The 11594-nt window shown below is 35.5% G+C and overlaps 1 protein-coding gene across 1 annotated transcript in view; it reads left to right on the top strand.

Moving 5' to 3' along the window:
* LOC121379244 (sodium/calcium exchanger 2-like) overlaps positions 1-11594 on the top strand; it is a 49521-nt gene that overhangs the window by 31655 nt on the left and 6272 nt on the right. Inside the window, exons 8-10 of the mRNA XM_041507767.1 lie at positions 8666-8768; positions 9497-9675; positions 10491-10820. Coding sequence (XP_041363701.1) covers positions 8666-8768; positions 9497-9675; positions 10491-10820 — 612 coding nt within the window. The remainder of the gene's footprint in view (positions 1-8665; positions 8769-9496; positions 9676-10490; positions 10821-11594) is intronic.

Raw genomic sequence — 11594 nt, forward strand, 5'->3', positions numbered from 1 at the left:
CCACATTGCACGTTAGTAAGCAATTTGTGAGATTCAAGATACCAGACAAGTCGACGATTGATCATGCGTTCCATGGTTTTACAAACTTGTCAAAGCAATAGGGCGACAACTAGTAGGATTGGTTGGATCCTTACCAGGCTTGGGAATAGGAATGATAATAGCTTTCCTCCAATCAGAAGGAAAGTCTCCAGAAATCCAGATGTTATTAAAAATATTCAAAAGAACCATCAAAGATGATTCAGGTAAATGTTTTAATAACTGATAATGAATTCATCTGGTCCTACTGAAGTATCATGGGCTCTACGAAGAGCATCCTGCAATTCCTCCATAGAGAAACGCCTGTTGTACACTTCAGCATTTTCAGATGAAAAATTAATGGACTGCTTTTCAGCTTTAGTTCTGACAGATGTAAAAGCATCTGTACTGAAAGCAGAAGATGAATTATGAGAAAAGTTGTCTGCCAATGCATTGGCAATGTCACAATGAGACGTGACATCCATGTCATTGACAGACAAATGATGAACTGTATTACTGGATTCTTTACCTTTGATTTTACGGATCCTATTCCAGACAGATTTCACCGATGTTTGTGAATTCAACTTGGAGACAAAAGTTCTCCAAGATGTTTTCTTACTCTGTCTAATCTCACTACGAGCCTTAGCCCTAGCAATATGAAATGCATCCAGGTTGTCTGCTGTAGGTTCACGTTTGAACCACTCAAGCAACCTGTTTCGCTCTTTGAATGCATCTTTGCACGTATCATTAAACCATGGTTTATTGAAACACTTTGGCACTTTTGAAGTCTTAGGAATAGTTTCATCTGCAATGTCCTTCAAGATGGAAGTGAACAAAGACATGGGATCATCAGCATCAGTAATGGCAAATTGTTGCAGACGAGTGCTGCACAGATGCTGAAACTGACCCCAATTTGCCTTCGCCAACTTCCACCTTTGAACCCTTTCAAGTGATGGTGGTCCATCATTCTCCAAAATAATGGGAAAGTGGTCACTACCACAAAGGTCTGAACCAACTTTCCAGGAGAAATCAACAAAAAGTGATGGACTACAAAGAGTTAAATCTATGGAAGTGAAAGATCCACTTGCAGAATGAAAATATGTACGACTTTTATCATTAAATAAAAGTAAGTCATTTTTGAGAATTAAGTCTTCTAATTGTTTACCTCTAATATTGATATCCTCGCATCCCCACAAAGTGTGGTGACCATTAAAATCTCCCATAATAATAAAGGGAGTAGGGAGCTGATCAATAAGATCTTGAAGATCCCTAGGATTAAAATTAAAATGATTACGAGGTGGCAAGTAAACTGAACATAGCAAGTAAACTGAACATAGGGTAACAGTTTTATGAGCCGTGACCTTTACAGCCACAGCTTGTAAATTGGTAGTCAGTGTTACTGAACTTTGAGGAATGTTTTCATTAACAAGAATAAAAACACCCCCAGATGCTCTATTTTCAGTTTCTTGAAACTTATGATAGAGGTTAAATCCTCTCATGGTAATATGATCAGTGTCCTTCAAGAAAGTTTCCTGAAGACACACCGCAAGAGGATTATGGTTTTGAATTAAAAGACTTAATTCATCAAAATTGGGCCTAAGCCCTCGGCAGTTCCACTGAATGACTGAATTAGCCATTTTGGGGAAGTACGGGTACTATCTTTTTCTTTGGCGATTTTCTAGACTGGGGACGATCTTGTGATGAAATATCCATCTGATCATCCAGATCAGCCAAAGATTCAAAAGGATTGTCTAAATGAATCAGTTGTTTTTCATACTTCTTTAGTCGACCTGAAGAACAATCCTTATTTGAAGTGTCTTTTCCTGACTTAGGCTTACTGGGATCTGGCTCCGCAGTTAAACCTTTTGGTGGATTTCTAGATTCCAAAGACACCTGGGTAGCTTTAACAACTTTCTGTTAAACAACATTTAGTGCTTTCTTAGCTGGATGATCCGATGACAAGGAACCTTGGCCAGGTTTTGCCAGAAATTACCTTTGATTTTTTTACATTCAAAGTCATGGACTCTTCTTCTGATGACGGTGTGGACCCGTTTAAGGGCCCCATCAGAAGGTATAAAGCTGTTTGTAGCCATAATTATAAGCGCAAATGTTCATCAACCATGTCCCCACCCACCACGGAGTCCAACAAGGGGACATGACACTGCAGATAACCAGCAGACATTCATGCCAGGGATACATGATTGATATACTCAGGCAATAAAAAATAAATCACCGGATTGACCCTAGCCACCGCCCTAAGAGCAACAAATACAAAAGGTAATTAAAACAATGTTTGTTCTTGGCTATATCAACAAAACAAAGGTCGTTTGCTCTAGAGCTTGGCATCACCAGCCGATTGACCACCCGTCTATATGAACTCCGGGCCAAAGTGATGTATTGCCAGAAGTCAAACCCGCATGTATGCCCCAACTCAATCACCAGGATCCCATCATCCATTTTCACGGGTCGCACCTCACGGCAAACAAGGCGCTTCATATGAGGAGTTGTGCATTTATTGGCCATTCTATAAAAGAATGTTCACCCCTGCACCACGGTGAGGTTAATGCACACACAGGGGAGAGAGATCAAAATTATCGATGGAAATTATCGATGATAAGGTATGTGATAAACAAATATATAGAGATTGAAATTATCGATGATAAGGTGTGCAATAAATAAATACATAGAGATAGAAATTTTTGATGATAAGGTGTGTGAAAAAACAAATATAGCGATCGAAATTATCGATGATAAGGTATGTGATACAAAAATATATAGAGATCGAAATTATCAATGATAAGTTGTGTGATAGACAAATACATATAGATAGAAATTATCGATGATAAGATGTGTGATAAACAAATATATAGAGATCACATTTATCGATGATAAGGTGTGCAATAAATAAATACATAGAGATCAAAATTATCGATGATAAGTTGTGTGATAAGCCAAATACATAGGCTAGAGGTCGACATTATCGATGATAATGTGTGTGACAAAGAAATACATAGAGATCGAAATCATCGATGATAAGTTGTGTGATAAGCCAAATACATAGGCTAGAGGTCGACATTATCGATGGTAATGTGTGTGACAAAGAAATACATAGAGATCGAAATCATTGATGATAAGGTTTGTGATAAATGTAATCAACTTATATAGAGATCGAAATTATCGATAATAAGGTTCGTGATAAAGTTAGTGACAGACCCTAGTTTCTAACCACTATGACTTTGTTTTCACTATTCAAGCAGTTTTGATAATTTAAATTGGAAATATACTTCCATTTTATTATTTAGAATATTATTTTTCATACACTTAAAGTGGTTCTGGTCATGCAAGTTTTTGCAATACACCAAAATGCATTTTTCAACGTTCTAATAGCACACATTCATCTCAGAAGTAATGGTTATCACGATGAGCTGTAGTTATTTTTAGATGATATTTCCCCAGTTAAACATCACAGACTTTAGCGTCTCTCTGTCATATCCATATCCAAATGTGCGTTGCAAGTTTGTAGATTAACTAAAGTTAGTGTCCATTTTCACAGGCTGAAACTAGGGTCTGAGCATTTAATCAACAAATATATAGAGACTGCAATTATGGATGATAAGTGGGTGATAAACTTGATGTACAAATATATAGAGATTGAAATTATGGATGATAAGGTGTGTGATAAACTTGATGTACAAATATATAGAGATTGAAATTATGGATGATAAGGTTTGTGATAAACTTCATCAACAAATATATAGAGATTGAAATTATGGATGATAAGGTGTGTGATAAACTTGATGTACAAATATATAGAGATTGAAATTATGGATGATAAATGGGTGATAAACTTGATGTACAAATATATAGAGATTGAAATTATGGATGATAAGGTGTGTGATAAACTTGATCAACAAATATATAGAGATTGAAATTATGGATGATAAGGTGTGTGATAAACTTGATCAACAAATATATAGAGATTGAAATTGTGGATGATAAGGTGTGTGATAAACTTGATGTACAAATATATAGAGACTGAAATTGTGGATGATAAGGTGTGTGATAAACTTGATCAACAAATATATAGAGATTGAAATTATGGATGATAAGGTGTGTGATAAACTTGATGTACAAATATATAGAGATTGAAATTATGGATGATAAGGTTTGTGATAAACTTCATCAACAAATATATAGAGATTGAAATTATGGATGATAAGGTGTGATAAACTTGATGTACAAATATATAGAGATTGAAATTATGGATGATAAGGTGTGTGATAAACTTGATCAACAAATATATAGAGATTGAAATTATGGATGATAAGGTGTGTGATAAACTTGATCAACAAATATATAGAGATTGAAATTGTGGATGATAAGGTGTGTGATAAACTTGATGTACAAATATATAGAGACTGAAATTATGGATGATAAGGTGTGTGATAAACTTGATCAACAAATATATAGAGATTGAAATTATGGATGATAAGGTGTGTGATAAACTTGATGTACAAATATATAGAGATTGAAATTATGGATGATAAGGTGTGTGATAAACTTGATGTACAAATATATAGAGATTGAAATTATGGATGATAAGGTGTGTGATAAACTTGATGTACAAATATATAGAGATTGAAATTATGCATGATAAGGTGTGTGATAAACTTGATCAACAAATATATAGAGATTGAAATTATGGATGATAAGGTGTGTGATAAACTTGATGTACAAATATATAGAGATTGAAATTATGGATGATAAGGTGTGTGATAAACTTGATCAACAAATATATAGAGATTGAAATTATGGATGATAAGGTGTGTCATAAACTTGATGTACAAATATATAGAGATTGAAATTATGGATGATAAGGTGTGTGATAAACTTGATGTACAAATATATAGAGATTGAAATTATGGATGATAAGGTGTGTGATAAACTTGATGTACAAATATATAGAGATTGAAATTATCGATGAAAGGTGTGTGATAAACTTGATGAACAAATATATAGAGATTGAAATTATGGATGAAAGGTGTGTGATAAACTTGATGTACAAATATATAGAGATTGAAATTATGGATGAAAGGTGTGTGATAAACTGGATCAACAAATATATAGAGACAGAAATTATGGATGAAAGGTGTGTGATAAACTTGATCAACAAATATATAGAGACTGAAATTATGGATGAAAGGTGTGTGATAAACTTGATCAACAAATATATAGAGATGTACAAATATATAGAGATTGAAATTATGGATGATAAGGTGTGTGATAAACTTGATGTACAAATATATAGAGATTGAAATTATGGATGATAAGGTGTGTGATAAACTTGATGTACAAATATATAGAGACTGAAATTATGGATGGAAGGTGTGTGATAAACTTAATGTACAAATATATAGAGATTGAAATTATGGATGATAAGGTGTGTGATAAACTTGATTAACTTATGAAATTAATATTCCTTTTCATGTTTAGTCCATATAGGCTTTTAATTTTTTTTAATAATTTGTATATTATACATAAATTTTACAAAAACACATCAAGTAACACAAACTTTCCTATGTTTTACATGCAATTGCCATTCGGCAAGGATAATTTTATATTCCAATATCCGAAAACACGTTAAAAAACACATCCAATTAACCGTTGGATTTTGTATTGTCATAATGGCAAATGGTTCCGTGCAGGACAAACATATTCAAATATCCGAAATATACAATAATCCGACATCCAATTAAGTGGATTTGACTGTATAAGAATTCTTTGTAATTTTTTTGGTGAATTTATATAAATGTCTAAAATTGTCTGCCTTGACAAATACCGATTAACTAGATGAGGTTGATATTTCACATATTTAAAATATGAGTAGCAGAGTCTGTTTATCCTATAAAACTTCTAAAATAACATTTTCATTCGATATTTAATAAATCAAAGTTCTTAAGTCATCTCTCCGGTTAGCACAAATGTAGTTTGACATCACGCATGTCAACTAAATCATTACGCTTATGAGTATACAAGTCTTAATGATTGGCTGTAAACAAATGACCCTACTGACAGCAAAACATTATTAATCAAGTTAATAATGGTAAATATCAAATGGGTTTATGACATGGATACTACGGGTAAATTATAGGATAAAAATAGGTGATACACTTCATTCAAAATATCTATAAATCAGTTTCTTTTGTTCTTTCCATAATTCATTGTACATATTTATAATGATGTCCCATTACCCATAATGACATTGCTTTTTGCATTCCATCAAAGGATAAATAAAGTTGTTTTAATGACTTAACCCAGTCAGATTCAAGTAAATCATTACAATATTTACAATTTTATATTTCTAAATACAAATACAATAAAAACCCTCTAAACCGGACCAGTTACAAATCAGGTTCTGTTCTGGACTGACATTTAAAAAGGTGATCATGAGAAACATCTGGTTTTGAGGGAAGTCCAGTTTACCGAGTATCTGATTTTGAGGGGTTCCAAATAAAAAGTCTGGTTTTAAGAGGTATCCAGTTAGAGAGGTTCTGTTCAGGACTGACATTTAAAAAGGTGATCATGAGAAACATCTGGTTTTGAGGGAAGTCCAGTTTACAGAGTGTCTGATTTTGAGGGGTTCCACTGTAGATAGTATATCAAATCAGGTTCTGTTCTGGACTGACATTTAAAAAGGTGATCATGAGAAACATCTGGTTTTGAGGGAAGTCCAGTTTACAGAGTGTCTGATTTTGAGGGGTTCCACTGTAGATAGTATATCAAATCAGGTTCTGTTCTGGACTGACATTTAAAAAGGTGATCATGAGAAACATCTGGTTTTGAGGGAAGTCCAGTTTACAGAGTATCTGATTTTGAGGGGTTCCACTGTAGATAGTATATCAAACGAGATTCACATACATCTGTTAATTGAACATAAGCATTAGAAGTATTTTAGAAGTAGATGCAGCTATTGACTGAAAAAGTGCCAAATACAAATTACAGCTGAATTAGGCAAGTATATTGCATCATTAAATTGGCAAATAGCTAATTAAACAATCAAAGACAGCCAATCCTTTTTTTTTCATTACCTATCATTAATTGAAATTCACTAAATTGCTAATAATTTTTGGGTCCTTTGTAAAACTCTGGGGCGGACTAGCCCGAGCACTCTGACTGTAAGAGAGCTAGACAGACATTTGGACATAAATACGCTCTCATTACAGTCAGAGACCAAGCTATGTATTTTTTTGGCAATTGCCGACAACCAAAAAGTTGGCAAAGATTTCCTATGTTTGATGTCAAATACCTTTACATCGATCATTTTCGAGTTAACTGATTAAAAAAAAATCCACGTATTAATCACTAATACACACACTACAGAAAGAAACCCGACAGTACCCACATTCAGCTAAGCTTCGGCAAACTCCGGACAGCAGAATTCTAAGTTCGCCGACCTATATCGTGATGATGCATCACATGATGGCCCCACTCAGCCATTCCGTCTACTAGGCAGAATCACCCAGTGGGCGATCACGTGATCTACATCACGAAATAGGTCACCGAGCTTTGTAATTCTTGCGACGGAGTGTCACGAAGCGTAGCTGAATGTGGGTGCTGTCGGATTTCTTTCTGTACTATGTGTATTAGTGATTAATATGTGGATTTTGTTTTAATCAGTTAACTCGAAAACGATCGATGTAAAGGTATTTGACGTCAAACATAGGATTGTTGTGGTATTAGAGCGGAAATCTTTGCCAACTTTTTGGTTGTCGGGAATTGCCAAAAAAAGACATAGGTTGGTCTCTGACTGTAATGAGAGCGTATTTCTGTCCAAATGTCCGTCTAGCTCTCTTACAATCCGAGTACTTGGGCTAGGACGGGACATGGCCCAGTGGTAAAATGCTGGCTTGATGTGCAATCGGTTTCAGATCGATTCATGTTGGTGGGCCCATTGGACCATTTCTCATTCCAGCCATGACTGGTATATCAGAGGCCATGGTATGTGCTATCCTGTCTGTGGGATGGTGCATATAAAAAATCCCTTGCTACTAATGGAAAAATGTAGCGGGTTTTCTCTCTAAGACTATATATAAAAATTACCAAATGTTTGACATCCAGTAGCTGATGATTAATAAATCAGTGTGCTCTAGTGGTGTTAAAACAAACTTTTAACTTTTTCTTAAACTGTATTCAGTTGAAACTCATGTTCACAAATAGTCCTGGGTTTGTAATGGTCTGCTGTGCTTCATTTACTGACTTTATCCTGGCTTGTATAGCTCCAAACAGAATGTCATCATTTCTAATAATAAATTGAGAATAACTAATTAATGACGTCGGATATCTGCTTTATCCAATTCAGGATAAAGCAGATATCTGATGTCAGTAACTAGTTATTATCTTTATCCTGCAGATCATAAATATTAAGTGGAAAAGCTATTATTTCTGTTATTTCAGCCACATTGTATGATGACCTAGAGGTTAAATGAGCTATTTTGTAATGTAGCTATGCGTGTGACATCACATGAGTGACGTCAAAAGTCATATCCTGCAAGTAGCAGGATACAACTTTGCTTTATCCATCATCATATTCTGTCAATAGAACCGGTGGTTGGAGGATAAATCAAATTAATTCTGGTTCTTTTTTAACTAGGAATTTGAAAAGGATGAAAACTTTGAGATAAAGATAGAAAAGGTTTCTGAAGGAGCGAAAATTGGCCTGGCTAAAAGTGTAGTCACCATTCTGAATGATGATGGTAAGTTGTCAAATTATTTAAATTTAAATAAAAACAAATTTGAAATTGTGAAAACTCATTTTAGCTATTCATTTCAAATTTAAAAAACCTGTGTAATTGTTACATCAAAAGAAAAGCATATTAAAGACAAGCTACTTATTTTCGAAACTATCTTAATGCTAAGATATCGTAAAACTGTCATAGGCTATGACATCACTATGATACATACCATAGCCTATGATATCGTAAAACTGCCATAGGCTATGACATCACTATGATACATGCCATAGCCTATGATATCGTAGCACTAACATAGTTTTGAAAATCTGAACCCATTGTGTCAGGTGTGCTTTTTTTTGTTTCTGCATTTTGGTAGAAATATAATGAACTGGGCACACTACCATGCAGTAATATTGAAAAATCCATTAATTTGTCTGTCCATACATCGATCCATCCATCATATCCATCAATTCATCTATCCATTCATCCATCCAATCATCCATCCAATCATCCATCCATCCATCCATCCATCCATCCATCCAATCATCCATCCATCCATCCATCCATCCATCTGTGTGTTTGTCTACAGATGGGTGCTCCTAAACACACATATATAATTAAATGTATTGTGTACACACAAAACACACACACACAATAAAACCCCACATATACACATACACACGCGTAACACATATGACGAGAGATTTAACTTCTATGTTATAACCGCCATGCTGCTGTTTAATCTCCAGAGTTCAAAGGTGTTGTTAGCCGAGTGGTGAACCTGGCCAATGCTAACCTGGACGCACTGCGACTGGATTCCGCGACGTGGGGCCAGCAGTTTGAGGAGGCAATGAACGTGAACGGCGGTGACCTTGAGACAGCCACAGTGTTTGACTACATCATGCACTTCCTCACTTTTGGATGGAAGGTGAAGATTGTTTGTTACATACCTATACTCCATCCCACCATCCTACGAAAAAGTATTTTGTAAATAATTTCAGTTTGGTTTGACGTAAGAAAAAAAGTAAATTAAAGTGTTTTGGAAATAACAAACAAACCACCTATTTTTGTGTGAAAAATTTAGAATAGAAAACAATGAGCTTAAAAATAAATAACTTGTAGTAAATTCCACAGTATGAAAAACGGTTTTCTCTGTGGGAAGGACTATAGTTTAGAGAACACTGCAGGCAACCCTCAAAACCGATGACTGCCCCGTATAAATTCCGCTCACCAGTCTAGATCTCCCCCTCCCCAGCTAAAATTCCTACACATGTGCTTCAGTGTTTCTTTTTAAAATATATCTGTTAGGGGTGTATGCCCCGAACCCCCAAGAAACTTCACTAACTACAGTCTAGAACCCCTGGCATAATTTCCTACACTCACACAAAGTTATATCCCACTAGAAGGAGACTGACTTAAAGACATTTGATTGGCTGCTCCACTGTAATGACCTAGATGAAAAAGTGAATCCTTCCAATGAAATTAACATAACTGAAATCAATTGCTGTCATTGATGCACAACTAGATTTCCACAAGCAGAACGTTAATTCTCACAATTTTCAGAAGCATGTTTGGACTTGGTTACAGCTATAGGCATTACAATCCATTTTCATTTACATAAAAGCTAAATAACATTCCTACCAAAACAACTGCTACAAAAGAGTGGTATGTGAAAATGACATGAATTAACTTAAGAGAAACACTAATTTTAGGTATTTGTAATCTTTCTTCTTTATTTTGCAGGTGATTTTTGCCATGATTCCTCCCCCATCCATCTGGGGCGGGTGGTTGTGCTTCTTCGTAGCTCTGATTATGATAGGACTTCTGACGGCCATTGTTGGTGATCTGGCTTCAGTATTCGGCTGTCTGATTGATTTCAAGAAGACGGTGACAGCCATTACATTTGTTGCCTTGGGAACGAGTTTGCCAGATCTGTTTGCCAGCAAGCAGGCAGCAGTGCAGGAGAAGTATGCAGATAACTCTATTGGAAACGTGACGGGCAGTAACTCTGTCAATGTTTTCCTTGGACTTGGTCTTCCGTGGGTGATTGCAGCCATATACTGGGGTGCTAAGGTAAATGAACCAAGAAAAATTACTTGCTATCATTTTAATTAATTTATGTTTTATTCCATATAGACCCCTTTCCTTTGTCTTTTCTAAAAATGTTTTGGCTTATTTCTTCCTCCTAGGTGACCTGCTTTATTTCGAGAAGTAATATGTAACTGAATTGTAACAGGTTCACATGAAGCAAGATGAGTCACAATGGACTTCTTCTTTTTTATACCATTCCAACCACAGGGACTAAATACTTGACATCCAATAGCTAATGATTAATACATCAGTGTGCTCTAGTACCATCGTTAAACAAAATAATTTTGTGAACATCATCCCAACCAGTGCTCCATAACTGGTACATGAAAGGTTGTAGTAAGTACAGTCACATCTATGGGGAAGTGCATTTAAAAGATCTCTTGCTGCTTTTTCTGTAGGAAACGCCCATGTGGTGGAAGTGGGATCCTCCATATATATATATATATATATATATATATATATATATATATATATCCCACTCCACCCTCTCGTTCTATCTCTAGTCCTTCCTCTCTCTCCCCCTCTCCTCTTTTTCTCTTCCTCTCACTTTCTATGGTGGAAGTGGGGGCCTCTCATCTCTCGCTCTCCCTTCTCTAGGGTTTATTTCCCTGTCCCAACCAGTGCCCCCCATAAAGGATGCCTTGCTGCTTTTTGGTAGGCGTAGCCTATTTAGCAGTAGTGTCTGTCTGTCTCTATCTCCCCTCTGTCTCTCTCCATCTCTATCTCTCTTCCTGCCTTCCTGTCTTTCTGTGTCTA

Source organism: Gigantopelta aegis, chromosome 8, assembly GCF_016097555.1.
Source record: "Gigantopelta aegis isolate Gae_Host chromosome 8, Gae_host_genome, whole genome shotgun sequence".
Taxonomy (NCBI): Eukaryota; Metazoa; Mollusca; class Gastropoda; order Neomphalida; family Peltospiridae; genus Gigantopelta; species Gigantopelta aegis.